The following is a 25,102-nucleotide window of genomic DNA, read 5'->3' as shown; positions in this document are numbered from 1 at the left end:
AAGCCTTTTCCATGCTGCTGGTCTGTCTCCAGCCCCAAATACACGGGGTTATCACACAGGAGATGCTGCCCTGTTGTAAACGAGTTTGCAAATGTTGGATGACCTCACACCAATAGCCACAAGGAAAGGGAAAGTAAGGCATCTGTGGTTCCTATGTGTAGCCCCAGCTTTGCTCCCACCCTCCTGTTCCCATGTCCTCACTGCTTTGGCAGCACCCCTTCCTGCAAAGCTTTGTGCCCATCGGGTTTACACGGTGAGCACGTGTGAGGAGCTCTCTGTGGCTGTTTGCACTTGCAGTTAGTTTTTAGCAGGAGAAGAGTGGCAGGCAGAGGGATGAGTAAGGAGCAGGAGACGAGCTGCTCGGCGGCCCTTTGTCACGACAGCAATTACAGCAAAAAAACCTCATCTGCTGATCAAAGAAACTCAGCCTGGGCACGCAGGCGGTTACGGTGCTAAAATCACAGCAACAAAAAGAGCTGTCCTGTAATAGAACGGAACCGAAAGCCCTGATCCTGCAAAAATGCAGGCGGTTGCTTCATGTGCTGTGTGTGAGTAATTCCATTGTGCTGCACGGGGCTGCTCGTGGGCAGGAAACCTCGCTGGGGTCAAGGCTTGGAGCACAGCGGGCAGAGGGGATGGCCTTGGGGGTCACGGAGTGCTACAGGGAGAGGAGAGGAGTGAAAGGGCAGCTCCGTCCCAGCTTTGGCTCTGCGCTCCTGTTTGGGGATGGAGCAAGGCTGAATTTCTTGGGGAAGAATTGATGCCACTGATAAAGTTGATCCTGGCTGGTGGGATGGCACAGAGACCCTGCTCCTCAAGTAGAGATTGCAATTCCAGGTGGTCAGTCTAGAATTGCAGCTCCAGGTGGTCAAGTAGGGATTGCAATTCAAAGTGTTGAAGTAGGGATTACAATTCCAAGCGTTGAGGTAGGGATTGCAGCTCCAAGTGTTGAAGCAGGAATTGCAATTCCAAGTGGTCAAGTGGGGATTGCAACTCTAGGTGGTCAAGCAGGGATTGCAGTTCCAAAGTATTCGGTCAAGAACTGTAAATCCCAAGTGTTGAAGAAGGGATTGCAATTCCAAATGTTGAGTCAAGAATTGCAATTCCAAATGTTGAAGCAGGAATTGCAATTCTGAATGTTCAGTGAAGAATTACAGCTCTGGGTGGTCAAGTGGGGATTGCAATTCCAAGCGTTAATCAAGAATTGCACCTCCCAAGTGTTGAAGTAGGGATTGCAATTCCAAATGTTGAGGCAGGAATTGCAATTCCGAATGTTCAGTGAAGAATTGCAACTCTAGGTGGTCAAGTAGGGATTGCAATTCCAAGTGTTAATCAAGAATTGCACCTCCCAAGTGTTGAAGTAGGGATTGCAATTCTGAACGTTCAGTCAAGAATTGCAATACCAAATTGAAGCAGGAATTGCAACTCCAAATGTTCAATGAAGAATTACAGCTCTGGGTGGTCAAGTAGGGATTGCAACTCCAGGTGGTCAAGTGGGAATTGCAATTCCAAGCGTTAATCAAGAATTGCACCTCCCAAGTGTTGAAGTAGGGATTGCAATTCCGAGCGTTCAGTCAAGAATTGCAATATCAAATTGAAGCAGGAATTGCAACTCCAGGTGGTCAAGTGGGGATTGCAACTCCAAGCATTGAAGTGGAGATTGAGCAATTCCAAGTGCTCAATCAAGAATTGCAATTCCAAGTGTTTAAGCAGAGATTGCAGTTCCTAATTTTTCCTTCCGAGCATCACAGCTCCTACTGCTACCCAAGCCAATGGTGGTTGCTACTCCTAAAGCTGATGGAAGATGCTTTCTCTTGGGAGTTGGGAGCCCCCAGAGCCTCTGCTTTTTGCAGTTCTGCTTTGGGATGGTGAGCGTGGGGATGCAAAATGCTTTGGGGGTGAAAAGTTCATGGTGAAGTTAACGGGGCTTTGGTGCATACCAGTGCTGCATGAAATTTTCATGGTGGTTTATAGCCACAATTCGAAAATGCTCCGCTAAGTGCCCAAAATGTCTCAAAGCAAATAACATGCTGGTGGAAATAAAAGCATAATTAACATTTGGCTTCCAGGCTGCCCTCTTCCTGTGTTAACCAGTGAGGGTTGGTTACTGCTGCTGCTCTGCTTATTAATATGGGATGCTCGGGCCTCCTTTAAAAGAAAATACTTCTTTCTTCTTTTTTTTCTTTTTTTTTTTTTTCTTTAAAAAAATAAAAAGAGAAAAAAAAGAAAAAAAAAAAAGAAAAAGGTTTGCTGTTTTTTAGCAGGGAAAAAGGCCATGGCCTCCAGAATTAACATTTCCAGCATCATACTTTTAAAAGAATGACTGAAAAAGCCTTTTGTCTTTGATGGCTGATTGTTGTTTTTATTTCTTGTTAGACAAGTTAATGTAAATCGCATTGACAGGGCTACTCCAAACACACTGATTTGTTGACATTAAGCTTTTCAGAGATGGAGGGTTGTGTCAACACCTACAGTGAACTGTCAGGTTAACAAAGCAAGGATGTTTTCCTGGGGGAGGGGAGCAGAGTTGGGGGGGAAGGGGTGTGTTTTGTTTTTATTTTAAGTTTCCTTTAATCCTCTGTTAGTCTTGTATCTTGATAACCTCCTTTGGAAGGTAATCAGGGCAGGTCAAGAGGTGACGGTGACCCAGGAAGGGGAAGCAATCTTTCAGCGATCGAACAAACTCCGACCTCCGCCATCCCGGGCAGTTCAGTTCAGTGGAGGGATTTCTCCTCCTCCTCCCCCCCCCCCCCCCTCTCCTGCCCCCCTTTGTGCTTATTTTTGCCAGATGGCAGGCACAGATTTCAGCTGGAACTGCACAGACGCCGCGGACGCTCCGCATGGAACATTTTGCCTTATTCACCAGATTGGCATCTCTTCCCAGTTGGAAATACGTAATGCTGGCCCCAGCAGCTCTTGGGTAGAAAGAGCTTTCCAAGTGTTTATTTTCTTTTTAAAAGAGAATGGTTACCTGTGTTTTGCCTTCAGAAGTCGAGTCTCTCCATAATGATGTTAGAAGGCAATGTGTTGTGCGTGGAGATAAACGCACCACAGGACTGAGCTTTGTCCCAGCCACAGTCTTGACCAGGTTGGCAGGGATGGTCTACTATCAGATATGGAGGTTGGTGGCCTGTCTGCAGCAGGAATCATAGAATCATAGAATCACCAAGGTTGGAAAAGACCTAAAAGATCATCCAGTCCAACCGTTCACCTATTCCCAATAGCTCCCACTAAACCATGTCCCTCAACACAACATCCAGCCTTTCCTTGAACACCCCCAGGGTCAGTGACTCCACCACCTCCCTGGGCAGCCCATTCCAGGAAGGATGGAGCTTGGTGATCCTTGAGGTCCCTTCCAATCCAAGCCATTGGATTCTGTGACGGCAATTTATTTTACCCAGTAACCATCATGAAACCATCATATGAGTCCCGAAACCAAGTTCCTTAGATTTACACAAATCCTCTCTGGGCATAGATAACATCTCCTTGCCCTTGCAAGAGGCGGGTGAGTTTTGTAGATGTCTCTGGGCAAATCCCTGCTGCCTCTTGCTGGGGTCAGACATCCATCCCGTCCATTTTGTAGGTGGGAAAGCTGAGGCACGTGGCTGTTGTCTTGCCCCAGGTGGCTCATCACGTTCAATATCAAGGCCAACAGCGTCTGGTGGGACGTGGCTCATCTGTTCCTCTTCCTCCTTAGTGCTATATTTTGCTCTTCTCATTCACCGAGCAGCCACAGCATCCCGCAGCCCGTGCCTCAGTTGGGGAGGAGCAGCGATGGGTTGTAGCACCCACACGTGATAACTGATGTGTACCTCTCTTGCCTTGCTTGCTGTTGCTTTGCTCTCTTCTGCTCTTGACTCAAACTCCCTGTGTTGTCCTCTGTAGGGGGATGTAGATGCCCACTCTACCATGTCGGTGAGTACACGGCTGCGCCTCGTGCTGTGCTCCGCTCGCACCTCCAGTGCTAGAGGGTGACTTGAACCAGGAAAGGTCATTGCTCTTGAAAGAGAGGGAAGGAAAATATTAACTAACTTTGGGTGGAAGCCTATCCCTTCCGCTGCTGCCGGCACAGGCATGGATTTTCTCTCAGCTTGAGATCAATCTGTAGAATCAATAGGAGAGGGTTTCCTTGCAGGAACACGTGCTGTTGCAGCAGCATTGCCAAATTGTTGCTCTTAGAGCGCATTGCATTTAACTGCCTTCTGTTATGCCCCATGTATCCCTAAACATTAGAGGCAACACCTGTTATTTGGGAAAACAGGGTGAGATTTTCAACCTCAGCCTGAAAGAAAGAAGACCTTTGCATATATCCCTGTGTTCTCCCTGTGGTCTGATCAGCACACATCCTTCTCAGGCTGCATTCCCAACGGGGCTCTCCCTCCTGGCCTTAGTGCTACGCCTGTCAGTAGAGGGTAGCGTGGTCTCTTGGTGTTTGCTGTCTCACAGCTGGGACGAGGGCAATTAGCAAAGCAGACTTTCAGGACCTTCCTTCTGGTTCAATGCATGCCTCTAAGTGTTGTCATTTCTGCTTGTTGCGTGTGTTGGGAGAAAAGTGAAGGCATTTCAGCAGATAGATCCCAAATTGCTCACGAGTTGCTTTCTTGCTTCTATTCTGATGTCTGCAGCCAAGCCGTGTGCGAAACCAAGCACACCTCGTGCTTCTCGACGCCGTCGTGTGCCTCTGCCCTGCTCTGAGCTTCTGCTTCTATGCCTGTAGCCCTGCTCTGTGTTCATGCTGCCCATGGGGCTGCCTGGCCAGATCAGCATGGCGTGGTGCTGTTGGGTGCATGCACCCCTTTGCCTGGAAACTGAGCCTAGCTGAGCCCTGAGACCTTGTGTGGGCACTCTGGGGTTTCAGAGTCAACAGCAAGGCCTGACATCAATGCCAGCTTCTGGAAAGAAGGAGCCATCCTACAGCAATCCTGGCCCTGCAGGCAGGGATGTGTCACACTTGGTGGCAGTCCCCCAACAGCCACCGATTTGCAGGGGGAGATCTGAGTATCCCCTTGTGGTCAGCCCATCCTGTGCAGGGGCCTGGGGTGTACCCCAAGAGGGATGGAAGCAAAAAGGAGCATTGCCTCTGGCTTTTGAGACTTTGCACAATTTAGAAGCCAGATGTATTTATTTCTTTAATTGAATCCAGTGCCTAGACAGCTATGGAGTCAGCTTCCTACGGAGAGGGGTGCATTAGTTTCATTAAGGTAAATCAATGAAAAGTAATACCTGGAGGTCCCCTGGAAAGGGTCAGGGATGGAGTAATCCCTTTATACGGTGGGACTTTGCTAGCCTGCTCTTGGTTTTGTTCTTAACTGCAACACATTCTAATTTTGCTTTTAACCCCTCTAATTTTTTGTTCACTTGGTTGTTTGTTTTAATTGGTGGAAATAAATCACTAATCTGTCTGAGAGAATGAAAAATAAAAATCTGATTGCACGACATAGCAGCACAAAGGAGCAATTGTAGCTGCATTTAAAGCGTCCGGTGGGAAGCAGTTGTGGCTGATCCTAGAGGTTTCTCCGTGTTGTAGATATAGAAAAACACCCCAAATTGTGAGTCTGGGTCACAGGCATGGACAGGGCTGTGAGCAGCCTCTATAAAATCCTGTCTTGGTGTTTCCTCTGCTCTCCAGGGCAGATCCTCCTCTCTCTTGAGGTTACTCGATCCAGTTTGCGCTCAAGGTTGGACAGTTTGCCGTGGTCAAAGATGGGATCATGCCTGTAGCAGTGCTCGTGTGGCTGTGGGGTCTGGGCTGTTCCTGATGCTCTGGGGCTGTGTGCCACTCTTCAGGTGTCCCCAGGATCCCAAATACTGGCCAAAAGGAATGGGTCGGAATGAGAACTTCTGGTTGCACTGACACGTTCAAATATGGTGGAGTTAGCTTTGTTGGCTGGGGAAGCCTGACCTCTGCTTAACCCACGAGTGCTAGTTAAGTAGGATTTGGGTAAGCCAAGTTATCTTGTAATTACATGGTTTCTTGTGTGCTTTCAGCACTCTGAAAATTAATTGAAGCTAAAATGCCCAGTCCCATAAATCCTTTAAACCAGGGTGTGCGCGCTTGCATAGGTTTTGCTTCCCTTTGTGTAGTCACCTTGGCATGTTTGGCTTTGATTTCATTTTACAAACTTAGATTTATAAAGCTGTTTTATGCTTACTTTTGCATGCACAAAGAATCAGATGTGTGGTACGGGGAATTTGGCAGTCAAAAAACCATCCTCAGCATAAGGAATTCAAACACGCCCGCTGCTTCCTGCACCAGAGCCCAGCACAGAGCTTCCAGCAGCACCGTCAGATGTTAAAGCACGTTTCTTTTTTCCCTTTGGACTCAAATTTAAGTGAAATAATAGACTTTGCCATTATATGCTTTCCTCTGGCTTCATACGTTGGCAACCTGAAGTCTTGCAAGACTTCGACGTTGGGAGCACGCAGGGGAATGTTGATGAATGTCATATCTGCAGCAGAATCAGAGTCCTTAAAGTTGGGAAAGACCTCTAAGATCATCAAGTTCAACCATCAATACACGGTCAAGTGCTGGAGCAGAATGGTGGGAAGGAAGCAGTTGCAGATGGAGTTTGGTGACTGTCATTGGGTGCCAACACAGAGCTGTGTGTTCTTCAGGCACCGTGCAGCCTACACAGCAAGAGAAAGGAAGCAAAACATTGAAAGATGAGGCTCTTCATGGATTTTCTCGTGGTTGCCATGGTCTTTCTTCGTGGTGTTTCATGAATGAATAAGGAGAACTGGATGTGCTAATGAAAAAAACCAACAAGGTGCCATTCAGTTTTGCAGCTTTCATAGAACTATAGAGTCGTTCAGGTTGTAAAAGACCTCTCAGATCCGCAGGTCCAACCCCAAACCATCCCACCATGCCCACTGACCATGCCCCTCAGTGCCACATCTCCATGGTTCTTAAACCAAGCCTCCGGGTTCGGTGACCCCACCACTCCCTGGGCAGCCTGTTCCAATCCATCGCCACTTTCTGAGTAGAAATTGTTTTTAATATCCAACTTCCTCCTCTCTGTTTCTCAACCAGAAGTTGTGTTCTTTCATGAAATAAAAATTTCATTAGCATTTAGTTCTTGGAAAATTGTAAGAACAGCGGCAGTTCCGCATGCTTCTTGTGCGGATCACTACTTCTCAGTAATCAGCTCTGATTGCCCAGTTCAGAAGCAGAAACCTACTGAATTGCATTGGAAACGGAGTGGGATTTTTTCATCTTTTGAGCTCTGTTTTTTTTTCAATCTGCTCAACATCTGGGCCTGAAGTCACGTCCAAGTTCCATTTCCAGCAGGCAGAGTCGAACATCATGGAGAACGCACCGAGCCCTCAATGGGCACCGCAGTAAGTGGGCATCTGTTGAGCTCTAGGTTCTGTTGGAGCAAGGCATGGGCTCTGCATGAGGCTGAGCACAGCCTGCTGGTCTTCCAGCCTTGAGATCCTTCCCCTTTTAATTATAACCCAACTGCTAGCAGTGTACAGTACAGATGAATCGGTTCTGTGCACTCTCTCTTTTTAAGCCTTCCTGCTGCTGTAATTGGCAGATGCTTTGCCCCGATAAATCAACAGAGATGAGCGTGGTTCAAACTCTTCATACATGAGGGACAAAATTAAAAAAAAAATAAAAAATCTGCATTTAATCAACGTTTTGTTTCCAAAATGGCAGCTGCTTTGTATTTAATGGAAAATCAGACTCTTCCCAATGGAAAGAATGTTATTCCCAAAGCGAATACAAAAGAAAATAAAAGCCACAAAAGAGGGAGGATGAAATATGTCATTTATTTTTTTCTCGTTCGTTCCAGTTTTTGCTCTCTGATAATTGTCGGGCCAGGGCTCTGGTTTGTGTCAGGCATTTTGGGAAGCCTCACCCCATGGACACGGGGTCTGGGGAGGAGCACGGCGAGGGCTGCACGGCTCTAAGAGCTCCAGGAGGGATGACGGCTGCTCCTGGGTGAACAGAGTCTCATTAAACGCAGGCTGTTTGTGGGCTTCGTTTCTTCTTAGAGGTACCTGTGGTGTTTGGACATTGTGTTTTTCCATGGTGGAGAGCTGAGGAGTGTGCATTCATTCAGGGGAAGGAACACGGTTAAGGTGATCACATCCAACCATCAACCTGGGTTGCAAAGGACCACAGTGATCACCTGGTTTCAATCCCCTGCTGTGTGCAGGTCACCAACCAGCAGACCAGGCTGCCCAGAGCCACATCCAGCCTGGCCTTGAATGCCTGCAGGGCTGGGGCATCCACAGCCTCCTTGGGCAACCTGTTCCAGTGCCTCAGCAATCCCCACCACGTGGCAAAGCCAAAGGGTTCCCTTCTGGGAAAGGAGAACTGGATTTAGCTGTTGTGGTGTGCTCTGCCCATACGTTTTGTGTTGTGTTGAAGCCTTGCTTTTGATGGTTAGAGGGCTGGAGCATCTCCGCTATGAAGACAGGCTGAGGGAGCTGGGCTTGTTCAGCCTGGAGAAGAGAAGGCTGTGGGGTGACCTCATTGCAGCCTGCAGTGCCTAAGGGGAGCCTACAGACAGGAGGGGAATCAGCTCTGTGAAAGGGGAAAGGGTTTGAAGGAGGGAAGATTGAGGTTGGATATAAGGGGAAAATTCTTTACAGAGAGCAGTGAGGTACTGGAACAGCTGCCCAGAGAGGCTGTGATGCCCCGTCCATCCCTGGAGGTGTTGAAGGCCAGGTTGGATGGGGCCCTGGGCAGCCTCGCTGCTATGAAAGGTGGAGGTTGGTGGCCCTGCCTGTGGTGGGAAATTGGAGCTTGATGAACCTTGAGGTCCTTTCCAACCCAAGCCATTCTATGATTCTATGATTTGCTGTTTCCCATATTCGCATTTCCCATGATTTCTCACAGATAGAAAACCCTTGAGTTGTGCTTCTGCTGTTGAAGATATTCACTCCTTCCTGTGAGCAAATGCATGCAGTATGTGATGGGCTGCTCCTCTCCATGACCGTGCAGGAACAACCTTGCCCTGCCCAAATTAAACACCATTTGGTGTTGATGCTCCCCTCCAGCTTCACCCAGAACAGCCTCCAGCTGTTGGCCTTGGTGATCCATAGCAGAACCAAACTATTTTTTTTTCTCTTTTATTGGAATTTCAGGGGTTTTGTATCAGACTGCAGTGGTCAGCATAACTGGCTGTCTGGTTTATTTTTGTGTGGTGGCAGTTTCACTATGGTCTGTGCCTGCAGGCTGGTGCTGCTCATAGGTGGCATCTGAGATTCCATGGTGGAGAGCTGTCTCTTGATCGTGGCTGTTAGATGACAGGGATGGTTGGAGTCCTAAGACAGGAATCCCCATTTTTTCATCAGAGTAGTGCATGGCAGTGCCTCAGTGGTGTCAGTCTGCTTAAATGTGGTGGTTTGCTGATGGCAGTACAGCTTCTCCCATGGGGGCAAGTAGGATGGGGTGGGGTTTTGTGGGGTAGGCTGGAAACACAGAGGTCCCAGCTGTGTTTTGGATCCAAAATGCCTTCTTCAAAGAAAGATGTATGCTTCTTCTTTCATTAATTTGAGCACCAAAAAACCTGTAATTTTAGCTCCCCCAAACAATGTGAAGGACCAGGTTGGCTACAAGTCTGGGAGTGTCCCTTTCCTGACAGCACTGCATGAGTGTTGCTCATCACCGATTTTCTCTTGCAGGTTGGAAGCTTTCTGCTTCTTTTCCTTGGCAGATTCCAAGGCCACGTAACCTCCAGCTGTGTAATTTGCAGCTGGGGGCACCATTCCTGTTGGTGGGATTTGGGATGTTGCGGGTTTGAGCTCTGCTATTCACTGTAGGTGCTGAGCTGTTGTAGACAAGGAGTGGCTGTCTGGATCCCCGGTTTGAAACCAATCCCTTAGGGATGAACATGTTGGACATAGAATCATCATCATACAATGGCCTGGGCTGAAAAGAACCACAATGATCATCCAGTTTCAACCCCCTGCTGTGTGCAGGGTCACCAACCAGCAGCCCAGGCTGCCCAGAGCCACATCCAGCCTGGCCTTGAATGCCTGCAGGGATGGGGCATCCACAGCCTCCTTGGGCAACCTGTTCCAGTGCCTCACCACCCTCTGTGTGAAAAACTTTCTCCTAATATCTAACCTAAACCTCACCTGCCCTAGTTTAAAATGCAGAGGAATTAATGAGGGTGGTGCTGAGACCGTGGCAAACTAGGCTGGCACGGGCACACTGAGAGGCTCAGGCAAAGCTGATTTCCTAATATTCCCCTCAAAAATGTCCTGATTTTTCCCACCTTGCCCACAAAAGTGGCAAAGATTTGCAAGATAACTCAGTTTACTTCTACAGAGGAAAAATTAAATAGCCCTGATTACATCCTCCTGCTCTCAGTGCATTCGCTGCGGTGATGATAGTGGCAGTTTCATTTGCACCTATTTGTGGGCAGGATACGAGAACACATAGTCTAAATAGCAAGAAAAGGGAGCTGACCTTTCTGCCATCATTTCATTGAGGTTTTATGTTGCCAAACCGTTGTGTTAAGATGATTGGGATGAATCCAGCTTATGGTCCGCTGGTAGATGCTCATGGACTAAGGAAGGGAACAAGGTGCTGTGAAGCAGTTTTATACTGCAGGCTTTGGGATTTCCACAGTGCCTTATTTGCTTGTCTGAACCAGTATTCTTGACTCATAACTATGATGGAGTAAAATTTATATCCCCAACCCTGGAGACTTTCAAGGCAAGGCTGGGTCAGGCCTTGGGTAACCTGTTCTAGCTGTGCTGTCCCTGTTCATTGCAGGGGAGTTGGACTAGATGGCCTTCAGAGGTCCCTTCCAACTCTAAGGATTGTATGGTTCTATGAGTCGTGTTGTTTATAACGGAGTGGACTTGTAATGCCAGGAGTTCCATATTTATTTTGCCCATTTTTCTATTGTCCTCAAGCGCGTGGATTTGCATGTCTGAGCGTACTGCACCAAAGCAGTCTCGGTGCTTGTGGCAGATGAAAACAAATCCTGCTGTTATAAAAACACAACAGTTGCAAACCCTGGGACTGCTTGAAACCTGTCAGGCTTTGTTTCTCGTGGCAATATCCCATTAGTCCTTCGGTGAGCTGACGGAAGCGTTAGCAGTGCCACAATGGGACTTTTGTTTGCGCTTTGCCCGCTCTGTGATGGGGATAAGGGGCAGTGGGAGGCAGCGGCGGCCCTTTGGAGGTGGAGGTGATGCAGGATGGGTCCCCATGGGTCTCCCTGGAGCCTGCAGCAGTTGGTGCAAGCCGGGAGCCCCAAGCCCTGCAACGAGGTGGGTAGCGGCAACCGATTCCTGATTGCACACTAAGATTAATGGGTATTTATTTTAACAACCATTCCGTTTCAGTAGCTTTTAATGAGTCCTTTGATAGCAAGTTCCTTAATTAACAAGGCAGCCTTTCAGCTTTTCCCTTCCCTAATTGTTAACATATTTGCTATTTTCAAACAAATACGCTACCGTGAGCAACGCCGGCTCTGCACTGACCTTCTCCTGCCTCCTGGGAACCCAAAGGGCTTAATCTGCTGCCCAAGGATGAAATGCAGCTGAAATGAGATGATTTCATGGCTGGTTTCCTGCAGCGTGTTTGATTCGGTGGGGCCTGGTTCGAGGATGCTTGTGCTGGTGTGTGGCACCTATGGCTTGCATCTTGGGGACAGCATCAGGAGGTTTGGCTCTGCTGCTTCATTCATTGGCTATTCATTGGTATTCATTGGGTATCACGCCTCTGTGCATCTCTGGGAGCACCAAATGGGCAGCATCACCTTGAGAGGTGTCACATAATCATCAAGTCATTAAGGTTGGAAAAGACCTCTGAGATCCCCAGGTCCAACCCCAACCCATCCCACCATGCGCACTCACCTCAGTGCCGCATTGCCACGGTTCTGGGGCAGCTCCAGGGATGGTGACCCCATCACTCCCTGTGCAGCTGTGCCAGTGCCTGACTACTTTTTTGGAGGAGAAATTCTTCCTAATGTTCAACCTGCCTGTGAATGGAAACACCAGCTGCAGACCCCAGCTGCAAGGGGGTTGCACTGAGAGCAGTGGACAGGGGGATTCCTATGTGGGCAAAAAAAAGCAGTTACAGGCCCATTAAAGGCTACAAACAAACCCAGGGCTGTTGATGGTGTGCTCAGGAAGAGAATTGCTATTTTGCTGGCCATGTTTGAGATGGGCAAAGGGTGGTTGGGCATGTGCTTGGGTGTCTCAGCAGCTGAGCTCCGCATGTACTCATGCACCACCCAGTTCTGCCCCACGCAAATCCTGTTCAGCTTTTGTGAGGTTTGCAAAGTAGACAACTGATGCGATAGAGGTTTTCTTGTGACTTCAAGCTCCTCCGTTTTCTGTCATGTTGGTAAATGAGCTATTGGTGACTACAGAGTGTTAGTTTTACTCTCATCTCTGCAGGCAGTTCATAGGAGCCCATTCTGGCTGAGGCTGGATATCCATCTGGGTCCTTCTGGTCCAGCCCAGCCCCAGCAGGGACTCCCAGTTGTACCTGGGCCCAAATCCAATGGCTTTTGTAGGTCCCCAAGGAGGAGACAGCATAGAATCCTTAAGATTCCTCTAAGATCATCAAGTCAACCCATCCCCATGTCCCTCAGTGCCATATCTGCATGCGTCTCTAAAACCATAGCAGGACAGCAGGGTTCTGTAGGAGCAGCCTCTGTGATGGGCACCCCTGACACCTCCAAGCCAAGGCACATGTCGTGGCACTGCTCAAGGTGGGGCTGGTAATGATTTTGGAGGTTTGGAGGAAAAAACATGTCAATCACAGGCTTGCATCACTGCCGCCATCCTGGGAACTACAGTAGGAACTGGAAGAGGAAAGAGAAATAGAACCCCTTGTTAGGAGCAATCGATCAATGTCCTCATTTGATTTTTCTCCTACCAGCAGCAACTGCTTATCAAGCAGGTATTGCAGTTGGTTTCTGGGAAAATATTATAAAATTGATGTTTGTGTGCAGTGGCTGATCTTGCAGAGAGCTGCTGTAAGTGGCGTCTTTGTCACTGTCTGTATCTGTATTTATAAGACTGAAAGAGCATAAATTCTGGAAAGGTGTTAGACCTTGGTGTGCCAGGCAGCTGTGCCCCATGGTGGAGGACCTGCTGTCCCCATCTGGGCCTTCATCACAGTGATTTAAAGCATCTCCAGGCCCTCAGCTCATAAATAGGAGGAAGAACGGATTAATGCATACAAGGCAGGAAAAGTACCTGCGTATGCTTTTATCTTTCATCCAGTAATTTTGAGTTTGTATGCTTGTATGGTTTGTATGCTCTGCTTCTGCCACGAAGGCTCTGCAGAGCTGTTGTGCTGTCAAGGCATGACGATTAAATTGCCTTTTCCCTCCCGTCTCCCTTGCGTCTGGCTTATTAACTTGACATTTCATTTCAACTATTTGCTGTTCTTCTCACCCTCCCAGTGTTGCTTGTCATTCACTCTCTCTTTGGGCAAGCTTGGCTGGCCGGAGGAATGCATGCAGCAGAGCAGGTGTGTTTGCAGGCACAGGTAACCCTTTAGGTACCTCCGTGCTGCTGATCCAACCTTTACTTGGTGTACAAGGAGGGTCTTACACTATGTTTTTTCTCACTGAGGCTGAAAACCCTCTTGTGGGTTTTCCTTTTGACTTCGTCCATGGAGGTTTGTGTCTCAGCTGCTCTGGGGTTGCAGCCTGTGTCCACGCCCATGGACTTTTGGGTTCTCTTCCGAGCAGAGTGGGTGATGAGAAGGAAAAGTCCTCTTTGGGTTTGAGTTGCGTATCACAAGGAGTCTCAAGTTGGCTGGGGAGCAGCTGTGGGACTGCAGGTGGAGAGGATGATGTGTGAGGATCATAGAGGATGGACCAAGACTGAGCCTTCTGCTCAACAACACATCAAACCACCCGGAGCATAGCAACGATTCAAAGTGTCTGTTGGAAGTAATGAAGAAAAATGGTGGTCGGATAGCAGCGTGCTTCCACTGCATACGGGGCTGAGGAATGAGCCCGAGCAGCACTGTAAATAACCCAGTGTGTCAGAACGGTGCGAGGAAATGATGAAAAGCAAAAACTCGTGGCTGCGCTAAACTTTATGGTTGCCATGTTTCATCTTAATTTTAGCAAAGGTGTTTGTTCTGAGGTGAGTAATGGACGCTGCCGGAGCCTGGGAACGGCAGTAAACAATGGAGATGGAGTGCCCTGCCCTCCGAGCGTGCCTCTGCTTTCTTATTAATGACAAAGGAAGTTTTCCTGCTGCTGAAGATGGATGTTGCCCATGGATCCAAACCTACTTGGTGAAGCTGGCAAGAGCACTTCCCAGTTCATGTATCAAAAACTCATCTGTCCGTGCTGCGGTAATGAAACTTGTGATCCACCCCCACTTTAATCCCAGTTCGAGTACAATTTGTACAATGCTTGTAAATGTCTCCTAAGCCACTCCTCGTTTCCAAGAGAGCGTGTTAAATCCTTTTGTGTGCGTTTGAAAACATAATCTCCAGCTCAAGCACGGCTGTTTGCATGGCAGCCCCACCACCAGAAGCGCTGCCGTGGAGGTTGCAGGCATTGAGCTGTGGATGGTTCCATGCAGCATTGGCCAAAGAGTTTCTGTAAGTCTGTGTTTCCGTGCTAGAACTGCACATTTTTATGGGTTTTATGCATGTTCCACACCTGCACTGCATACAGAAGCCTGTTATGTAGATCCTGCTGCAACTTTTGGACCCAAGCAATGAGGGAAGTCTTTTGAGGAGCTGTAAATGAGGGGAGAAATTCCAGTAGGTTGAACAAAAGTCTGTTGCCTGGTTTGGAAGCTTGTCACAAAGGTTTGGTTGCAATTTGGTGGGTGGAGAAATATGTGTTGCTCACAGAAAGGACTTTTTCCTCTGTCTGAGAAGACCTCTGTCTTCTCCTGGTGTCTCAGGGAGTTCAGGAACCTCTAGGCTGCCATGGAAGAACTCAACTTGAGGCCATCATCTCTCATCCTATCCCCATTACGTGGGAGCAGAGGCCGACCCCCACCTCACTACCACCTCCTTGCAGGGAGTTGTAGAGAGTGATGAGGTCTCTCCTGATCCTCCTCTTCTCCAGACTGACCCAGCCTGTTGGCCCTGTAGGTCTTCCCATGAAGTATGGGTGTACTGGAGGAGCCAAGTGTTGATGGTCACCTTCTCTATGGAACAGGCAGGTGCAGAAGGAGGGCAGGAGGTGCTGCAGGCACAGAGCAGGAGCTCCTTGCAGACCAGGAGGGGCCCATGGAGGAGCAGGCTGTCCCCCTGCAGCCCATGGGCACCGCTCTGAGCAGATCTCCATGTGTAGCCGTGGTGCAGCAGTGGATGTGGCCTGGAGGAGGCTGCAGCCCGTGGAGGGTTCCTGCAAGAGCAGAGCTCAGGCTGGGGCCATCCATGTGGACTTGTGCTGGAGTAGTTCATGAGAGATGGGCCCTGTGGAATGGAGCTGTGTTGGAGCAGTGCTTGAAGAGCTGTGGGCAGCCTTTGTGGGCTCTGTTTGGGGAGGGATCCCACATGGAGCAGGGCCAGAGAGTGACCATGAAGGAGTAGCAGAGATGTAATGTTACGGGCTGACCACTGCCATTCCCTAACTCAGGGAAAGGGTGGATGAGGGAAGGTGCCTGTAGGTGACTTTTAGTTCTCACTGCTCTAATCTGTACTAACAAGCAATAAATTACCTTAATCTCCCTATGCTGGCTCTGTTGTTTTGCCTGTAACAATAGCTGGTCAGATATCTCCTTGTTCTTATCTCAACCTTTGCACCCTTTTCCATCCTATTTTCTCCCCCTCTTCCTTGAAGGGGGCGCAGTGAGGGAGCACTGTAGTACAGCTGAGCTGCCCATCGGGGTGAAACCACCTCACCCCAATCCTATCCAAGCCAACACAGCTTCAGCACTTCCTCACTGTGACATTTCCTTCTCCTTGTTCCTCACCTGTGTCTGGATGGTGCCACACAGCGCTGGAAGTAGGCAGAAGAGCATCAGCGTGGGTTTGTGGTCATCACAGTGTCCCTCCAGCTCTGCAGGGTGCACGCCAAGGAGCCTGCTCGTATCCCTTGCTCCACAGACCCAAGTCATTTCTGCTGGCACCACGGATGACCCAACCTGGTGAAGGAGCAAAGCGCTCCCTATGCCGTGCAGGAAAGAGCTCTCCTTGAGCTGAGTGCCTCCGCTGTTGGAATGGGATTTTGAAACTCATACTGTGCAGTGTAAATAAATGCAATTTGAGCTGTAGGCTGCAGTTCTGAGTTGTCGCCGCTCCCACCGTTTTAACCTATCAACCAGGTTACCTCGTGCAATCCGTGCAGGCCATCAAATGAAACAGGGCCTGTTGTCTTATCCACAGTAGGATGTGATGGCGGGGGCTGCTTAGTGCTGTAAACGCGTGCTCGTGGGCCTTCATACATCTCCCTTTTGTTTTGCAGGGGAAGGTGGCACAGACCGCCTGCATGTCGGCATGCAAACACCTGTCCACCTCGCTGATGCAGCTGCTGCTGGAAGCCGAAGTGCGGCAGCTGACGCTGGGCGCCTTGCAGCAGTTCAACCTGGACGTGGAGGAATGTGAACGTAAGATGCATTACCATCCCGTTTTCCATTGCTTTCCTTTGCCCATTTGTATGCCAGGACCTGAGCCAGGGCAGTGCTGTGAGTGGTGCCAAGTGGTTGGGACTGGCAGAGCTCGCTGCTGCTGTCTGGGAGGACATCTGGCAATATCTTCAGCACAGAAGCAGCTCAGCAAATTCGAAGAGATCAAAGCTTTGCTGTTCCTTTTCTTCCTAAAATGCTTTGCTGATGCTTTCCAGATCAACCCTGCTTTTTGAAACGGAGTGTTTCAAAACTGTGAGGATTTAGAGTGGGTAAAACATCGGGGAAGGCACACAAAAATCAGTTCACTTGTAACCGTTTCAAAAACAGTAACTGTTCTTAAGAAGTTCTGGTCATTTCCTGACTGCAGCCAGTTGTCTTCTCTATCTGCTGCAGGGAATTCTTTCTCAAAGCATCCCCTTTTTGCAATGTTACTGGTATGGGAAAGAGTCATTGTAAGCAACTGTGACATCTATTTAGAGGTGTGCATGTGAGCATGGTAAGGGCCACCAATGTGGCTTGCAGTCAACCCTGCTCATTTTAGTTCATCTAGCTAACATCTGAATAAGCTCTGAAATCCTAAGATGTCTCTCAGTTTGCTTATTATCCTGCTGTCTGTAGCTGTTAACAAAATATAGAACAGAACTGACAGAACACCTTGCTTTGTCCTATTTTTATCATTTAATCTGAGGCAGGGCCAGTACACTTCTGCACAGGATCCTCCCTCCCTTGTAAGTCTGTTTTTAGATGCTAATTGAAGTTCAGAAAGAGGAAAGGGGGTGAGTCCATACAGACAACTTCATTTGTTGGCAGCAACAGAGCTGCCATGCAGTTCTTTCAGCCCCAGCTTCCAACCTACCCCCTGCAATGTCACCCAGCACCTTTGCATTTGGGAGGCTTGAGCATTGTGCAGTCCACTGGTGGCACTTGCTCTTGCAAGGGTGTTGGTGGAAGGCAAAAGCACAAAAAGGGTTTGAAAAGTTTCTGTGTTGGTATCATATAATCATAGAATGGCCAGGTTGGAAGGGACCTCAAGGATCATGAAGCTCCAAACCCCTGCCATCAACAGGGCCATCAACCTCCACCTTTCATAGCAGCCCAGGCTGCACAGGGCCCCATCCAACCTGGCCTTGAACACCTCCAGGGATGGACAGGGCATCCACAGCCTCTCTGGGCAGCTGTTCCAGCACCTCACCACTCTCTCTCTCAAGAACTTCCCCTGATATCCAATCTGAATCTCCCCTCCGTCAACTCCAAACCATTTCTCCTTGTCCTGCCATTATTTATCCTTGTAAAGAATTGACTCCCCTCCTGTTTGTAGGTTCGCTTTAGGTGCTGAAAGGCTGCAATGAGGTCACCCTACAACCTTCTCTTTTCCATGCTGAACAAATAACCACATATATTATCTGATTCAGGTAACCATGAACCAGAGAGGTGAGAGATGGTCACGATGTCTTGGGACAGACAGAGTTGGGCATGTTCATCTCTTGGGGCTGCTGCCTTGTACTGAAGCACACTGGTGCTGGATGGGCATCTCTCCAGGGGTGGTCAGTCTGGTGCTGCAGCAGGGCAGTGCCCTTTCTTGGAGAACACTGGCCAAAGCTAGCTCAGATACATGGCTGTCTGACAGGTTTTAGGTGCTTGGTATCTAAAGTCTGGAGAGAAGGGTCTGGAGAGACCTGACAGGAGACTTGTCCTTGTTGTGATAGGACAAGAGGAAATGGTTTCAGGTTAGAAGAGGGTGATTTAGACTGGGTATAAGGATGGAGTTATTTACAGTAAAGTGAGGCACTGGCACAGGTTGCCCAGAGAGGTGGTGGTACCCCAGAAAGACACCCAAGATCAGACTGTTGGGATTCTGAGCACTGATGGAGCTGTGGGTGTCCCCATTCATTGTAGGGAGTGAGAGCAAATGGCCTTTAAGGGTTTCTTCCAACTGAAACCATTCTGTGAGTCTGTGATTATGTTCTGTGATTGTGAACGTATCACAAAAGGAATGGCTACGGAAAACACTCAGCTTGATAGGGTTCAAGAAATACTTCAAGTGGATGAAGATTTTGGGAGGAAGTGTATTCCGGATACTCATCTTTTTGGCTTTCTGGGTTGATAAGGATTTTGGGAGGAAGTGTATTGCATATACTCATCGTTTTGGCTTTCTAGGTTGATAAGGAGGTTGGAGCGTTTGCTCTTTAGATCATCACAAACCTCTTCATTGCAGAGTCTTCTGAAACACTCTTTGCCCTGATGTGATTCCTGTCAAGCCCCACAGCAAGATAGTCTCTGTCCTCACTGGGAATGGTGTTGGAACCTAAATAGCTGGGAGCTGCCATTCCTATCTTTGGTAACTCCATTCATTCAGTGAAATGCACTGTGGACGTCCTCATTTTGGCACTTAATGCTGTCAGATTATATTCTCCTCCCCTTTGCAGAAGTGTTGCTAATCATGCTCCAGTTTGACTGTAAGTGCTGAGAGATTAAATTCTGTTGAAAGGTCACCTGTAAGATCGTGTGGGTTCGATAGGGGCTATTCTTTAATGGCTGGTCATCATTTTGCTTTTTCACAGTACTGCATGCAGAAGAACCTGGGAGAAGGATCAGCGTTTAATGAATCGTATCCATAGTTTGCAGCTATATCATATGTCACAATGCAAGCAACACCTTATTTTTCTTTCAGGAGTGCCTTCAGCCCTCAATTCTGGCTGTCTAATTTGTGTCCCATCAGCTACACCGGTAGCAGCTGTGTTCTCAATCTGTGTCCGCACAGGGACAGTCTGTGGTGCTGAGAATAATAGGAAGCATTTGTCATTAGAAATCGTTTCCTTCTTTTTCTTTTGGCTGCAAACAGACTCGTGACCCTGCAGTTTTCCACCCCGTCGGTAACTTGGGTCACTGAGCAGGATCTCCTCCCTGGATGCCTTCAGCGCTGAGTAAAACAGATGACAAAATGTAATCTAGTGAGGAGAGTGATGAGACAAATCAATGGAAACATAGTGAATTAAGCATAGTTTGAAGGGGATGCAGCTAACTTACTCTATATAGGAGTAGATATAATACACATTGCAAGAAAATATGGTTATGTACACAACGTGTAGTAGCTGTAGAGGTGAGAAGGATAATGGCTTAAGCTTGAGCCAAGACACGGGTAAATTAATTCCCCAGACTCGTAGGTCCATGATACAGCTTCTAATTTAGAAATGATCTCTTTTCAGTGTAATGGGAATGGCTGCACAAGAAAACCTTGGGCTGCAGCAGAGAGGAGCAAACCAAGATGTGAAGTTTTGCTATTACTTGTAACTCTTTGTTATCGTTTGGCTTTTATAGCTCTTCTTATGCAGCCGAGAGAGATTTCTCTCACCTCTTATTTAAACCTAGAGTGAAGTAAGATGTAGAGGTTAAATGAGTTGTCCAGAAAGACACAGTAGGACACGTCTAATTATGTCTCAATTTAGGAGTGTGTTCTGGCACCAGCCCAGGGAGCCAACATGAAAAGAGGGAGAAAAAAAAACAACTCTGGAGGGAATGAAAAAAAAAAAAATAGAAAAGCAACACAAATACTTCTGCAAACCTGGAAATAGAAGAGGGGATTCTTTTTTCAGAACAGATGTTTGCTCTTTAAAATGGCCTTGTGGTCTTACAGCACAGGTCCACAACCCAAGATTTCATGGTACTTTTTTGTGATTGCTTCGTTCCCTTTTGCCTGGTTCCATGCTCCGCTCTTTTTGGGACCTCCTGGTGCTGGTGTTGGTCTTTCTTCATCTTCTTCACCTCCAGGGCAGTGGGAATCTGATGTAACAACCCCAATTTGGAGGTTGGCATAGAAGAAGAGAAGGGGAAGGCGGCTGCTCTCGCTCGTACAAAAGCGTTTCACATCTCTAACTGATTCCAGCGGCGATTGAGGCAGATTGTTTTTACAATATTTAGGTCATAAAATAAGCAGTTCCACGATCTCCAAAGCCTTTTAACTGCTGCTTTACAAGAAATTAAAAGCACCGTAAAATTATATTTAAAATTTCACTCAACTCCGCGTTCTCCTTCAGCCCACTCATGGGTGCAGTCAATAAAGGAACGCAGACGTGGCAGCCAGCTTGAGGAGCACTGAACCCAACACAAGAGCACGCCAACGTGTGCCTATATGGGTCCCTGGGCAGCTGTTTACCACCTCATTCTTGGCTGCCTTATCTGGCCCCAAGAACTTTCTCACGCGGAAATCCCATCGTCCGCTCGGTGCTGTGGGCAGCCTTCCCTCCCCCTACAAACCCAAAGCACAGCTGCCTGCTCCTCTGGTAGCCTTAAGTGCGTCGTGCATTGGTTTGCTGGGGATGAGCGCTGCATTTCTGGGAAGAAATGCCTTCCTTTTAGGATTCTGCACTTGCATTGCAAGGGAAGCAGTGCCTGGTGGTCAGTGCTGTAAGCGTGCACGGGTGGGAAGCACACAGCTCCCCATCACTGAGCTTCTCTTCCAGTGTCTACTGGAAGGGTTTTCCATCTCCCTTGTAAACTTGTTGCTGATTCCGTGGTGTCCTCCAAATCTCTTCTGTCCTCTTGTTTCCTATGCTGTCTGCTGCAACGTTACAGATATCCTCCATCTCCAACACCTTCCCCTCTTCTCCTTTGTTACCAGGGTGTTCGCTGATATTTTCCCATCTTTGCCATCCTTTGCAACTGGAGGAAGAGAAAATGCTCCTGTCCACACCTATTTAAATTAGACTTTGAAAGTATGACTCGGGTTCCTCCAAATGGCAATGCCTCCTCAGCATTTGCTTTCATTCCTTTTCCTAGCAAATGAAAAGTAATGGGCCTCTCAGTGGAGTTACCTTTATGCTGTGTTTTAATGAATTGTTTAAAATATATGGAAAGAAACTAACAAAGATTTCAGAAACCTGTTTACACAGCGTGCAGCTGGGTCTTATCTCCCTGTGGCCTGAGCTAAATCAGTTTTGTTCCACTATAACAAAGAGAGAGGAGGGTTTCACTACCTGGTCTCCTACCTTCTTCTTGGCTTTTAGCAAGAATAGCTCTTTGGCTTCAAGAGCAATCTATTGTAATTGCTTGAGTTCGAACAATGTTTGGAACTCACTGGGACCACCATCCCCCAGCTCTGCACCTGCTTTCTCTCCCCACCCAGCATCTCTGAAGCACATCTCTATGCAATGTTGGAGCTCCATGCTCGTCATTGCTCCTTCAGAGAGCAAATGATGGTGGTAGAGTCTTGTGATGTCGTCTGATGCTGCTGGGTGGATTTTGGATGGCTCTTCCTCTTCCTGCAGCCCTCTGAGATTCCAGAGGTGGCACTGAGCTTTGATCATTTGCCTGAGCATCTGGACAACACTCAGATGTGTGCTCTGATTTTTGGATGGGCTTGTGTGGAGCCAGAAGTTGGACTAGATGATCCTCATGGGTCCCTTCCAACTTGCGATATCCTATAATGCTATGATCCTGTGATTTGGATGGAGGTATAAGCTCACATAAGCTCAGCAAAAGTTGAGAAGAGAATAATACGTCCTCTGCCAACAGGACATTCCATCCTCCCGTTGCCTAAACTCATAGCTGTTCCTGCTGTCCTTCTTTGCCTTTGAGAATCTCCAGTCCATGCAAACACTTGTTCTTCATCTTGAGAATCCTCGGGTCATTTTGTACCTCAGGGTAAGGAGCAAGGAGTCCTGTTGCTTGACTTTTCTAAGATGATCTTCAAAGAGTTTATCTACAGACGATGGTTTTAAGACCTAGATTGTTCATTAGGGGATGTGGACATCATTATTTCCCCTAAAACAAAAACTCTTTCAAAAGAGGTGCAAGCACAAGTGGATATTCATGGTTCCCCTCAACAGGAGTTGCTGTAACCTCAATCCTGCAGGTCTGCCGTCGTAAATTCTGGCAGTGTAAAGTAATTGAGGGAAAATCTCACCCTCAAGATGATCTTTTTGAGGAATAAAGTAGCCAGCTGTGTTTACTTTAACCACACAATATGTGTAAGGTTCTATCCCTATGCGTACAGTATACAAAAAGAGATTCCTCCAATTCTGTATAATTAATTTCCAGTGGATGTCTCTTTTCTTGTGTGTGTTTGAACTCTTTATTCTTTGTTCATTGTAAAGGGCTTAACGGTTCCTGTTCCTTGATTCTTTCATTGGTGAAATGTTTTGGAAGAGAGGTTAGAGTCCCTCTGTGACCTGCCCTGGGTGGCCCAAGCCTGTAGACCTTGCAAAGACATTACTTTTTTGGCCTGAACACAAGTCTCTCAAACCTTTAGCCTGGCTAAATGCTTTGTACAAACAGGCGCATACTGATCTGCTCTATTCTCTTGTGATTTTCTGCTCAAGGGGCTGTACTGTAGGTGGCTTGCTATGTTTGCCACTTGCCTTGGTAGTGGAGAAAGTACAATAAATGAATCCGACAGTACCGAGGCCAGCACTGTGCTTGGTCGTTCCGAGAAAATTATCCTGAAATCTGGTTGAAGAGATTAAAACCAAGAAGAACTGGCTGTGTCTCTCCTCTAAAGCTCTGTTCTCTTCTTTGTTTCTTTTTTTCTTTAAGACATTGTTTATTTCTCCATCCAAAATAAGTTTGTGGCATTGGTATGTAAAGTGTGACCTCTGATTACAGGAGGTACCGCTATTTTTGTAGCAGCCATGGGGTGAAGCATTGCATTCATTCCTCTTCTGGCTCCTTACAGTCCATTGCTGGAGCAGCTTTCTTCTTGCATACAAGCTGTGGTCTTGATCTAATTTCTTCTGTAACACAAGCAATGTGATCTCATGTGTCATTTCACTCCATGGATGTCAAGTGCATTGTTAATGCCCTAGAGACTCCAGTCTGTTCTTTTTATGAGAATTGCTGTTGAAGCAAATGTTGGTTAATACAGAGCACGTTCCATGTGCTACTGTTGTTATAACTTGTCTTGTTAAAGGGTGATATTACTCCATAATTCCCAGTGTTAACTCCCATAGGGTTGGTTAATAGGAGACTGCTGAAGGTGAGCTGTGGCATGGGATAAAATCCATTTATCTCACGTTGCTCACGAGTGGATGACAATAGTGGCAGGTTCACAAGTCTTTGAAAACATTTAAGGTCAATTTGCAGGGATTTTCTCGTTACTACTTGAAATTTGTGCTTGTAGGAAGGCCTTAAACTCCATGTGTACTTCGAAATAGATTCCTAGCAGCTGCAAAACCCTTCCATCTAAAATAGAAAATTCAATTCAGTCCTTTCAGGGTTTCTCTTTTTGTTGCTTCAAATGTAATGGGTAACATGAGGTGACCCCATCTGTAGAACGTGGGACATAATGCTGAGCCAGCTTGTTGGGTATTTCAACCTAGAGACATTAGTGGTACGGAGAAGCCCGGCACAGATTCACCTCTCGAGGAAGCTGTTTCCCCTATCTAAATGTTTTTAGATTCTCAGGTACGTGCTTCTTCAGAGTAGAAGTGTTACAGGATTGATGTGGCTTTGGGGATAATTTTTCCAGATGAGACAGTGGGGTGTACAGCAAACGTGTAAAGATGATTTATCCCTTGCAGAGCAGAGTCAGAAAGCTTGTCTCACTGTTGCTTTGTGTCAGCGTGCTGGTTGAGGCAAGCTATGCTCAAGCTTAATAGCAAACGTACGTAAGCAGTTAGAAGTAATTAAAATAGTTTTGGAGGGTTAAGCAAGAATTCACTTTGGACTGTCCTCTGCCCAGTCCTATCCTGTGCAGAAGTGACAGAAGGCCATGGGAACAGCTGTGGGTGGGTTCTTCTGTCTTTGGGTCATGCTTTTACTTTCTGCATCTCAGTGAACACTGCAAAGATGAGCCATCATTTCAGTTGTAGAGCCCTTCTGTTGGCCGAGTGTATTAAAAAGCAAAGCTGTCAATGTCTGGAGGTGGCCTCAGTGCCCTGGAGGTGCTGGTGTCTGTACTAAAGGATGTTCTCCGTGCTGAGATTTTAATGGAAGGTGATGCCAGAAGGCCAGCAAGAAACACTTTTCTGGTTTCCAGAAATAAGTCAGTTAAGGAGCAGGTCTGAATCCCTGCTAATTCATTAATCTTCCTTATTAAAGCCATATGACTAAGCTGCCACAGGAAATCGGTGGAGATTTGTTTTCCTTCTTTTGAGGCATTTGCTTGAAAGTGAGATGACTTTAGGGAGGAGAAGTATACAAGGAGAAGACTTCCTGGCACAAAATGACTCTTCACAGGGCTTAGGGAAAGGCTTTGTCCACTGGTACCTTTGTGCAGTCGTGGAGACAGAAGGGAAAATCCTCCTTTCTCATTGCTGAGCCTTCCCCATTCCTTCATTTTATGCAACTGCAGGAGTGTTTGTAGATTCTTGAATGGAGAAAACGAGAATGGTTGAGCAATAGTAGGCACTGGCATTGTATAACATAAAAACACGTTGTATTGTTATTGTGTGTTTCTCCCTCCCTTCTTTTCTGCCATCACGCTTTGTTTCATTTCCTGAAAGCTCTCCATTCCAGTATGTCGAATCTTCCGTGTCTCCAGGAGCAGCAAAACTCAGCCTATAGTGGAAACTCCCTCTTGAGTCTTTCATGGCGTCGAGTTGTGGCTTCACAAGTTAGGTCCCCTTGGTGATGA

At 47.4% G+C, this 25,102-nt stretch overlaps 1 protein-coding gene across 5 annotated transcripts in view; it reads left to right on the top strand.

Moving 5' to 3' along the window:
* EXOC6B (exocyst complex component 6B) overlaps positions 1–25,102 on the top strand; it is a 245,126-nt gene that overhangs the window by 157,784 nt on the left and 62,240 nt on the right. For 2 of the 5 annotated variants that reach the window (XM_042811691.1, XM_042811689.1), the window contains exons 19-20: positions 3,886–3,915; positions 16,371–16,512. In XM_042811691.1, the coding sequence (XP_042667625.1) occupies positions 3,886–3,915; positions 16,371–16,512 (172 nt within the window). Of the gene's footprint in view, positions 1–3,885; positions 3,916–6,168; positions 7,765–16,370; positions 16,513–25,102 lie in introns of those variants that run through there. The other 3 variants (XM_042811693.1, XM_042811690.1, XM_042811694.1) reach the window with 3 other exon arrangements.

Source organism: Centrocercus urophasianus, unplaced genomic scaffold (genome assembly GCF_019232065.1).
Source record: "Centrocercus urophasianus isolate 14NV4802_14NV808 unplaced genomic scaffold, USGS_Curo_1.0 seq_13, whole genome shotgun sequence".
NCBI lineage: Eukaryota > Metazoa > Chordata > Aves > Galliformes > Phasianidae > Centrocercus > Centrocercus urophasianus.
The sequence above is the reverse complement of the archived record's forward strand: the minus strand, read 5'-3'. Positions and strand labels throughout refer to the sequence as shown.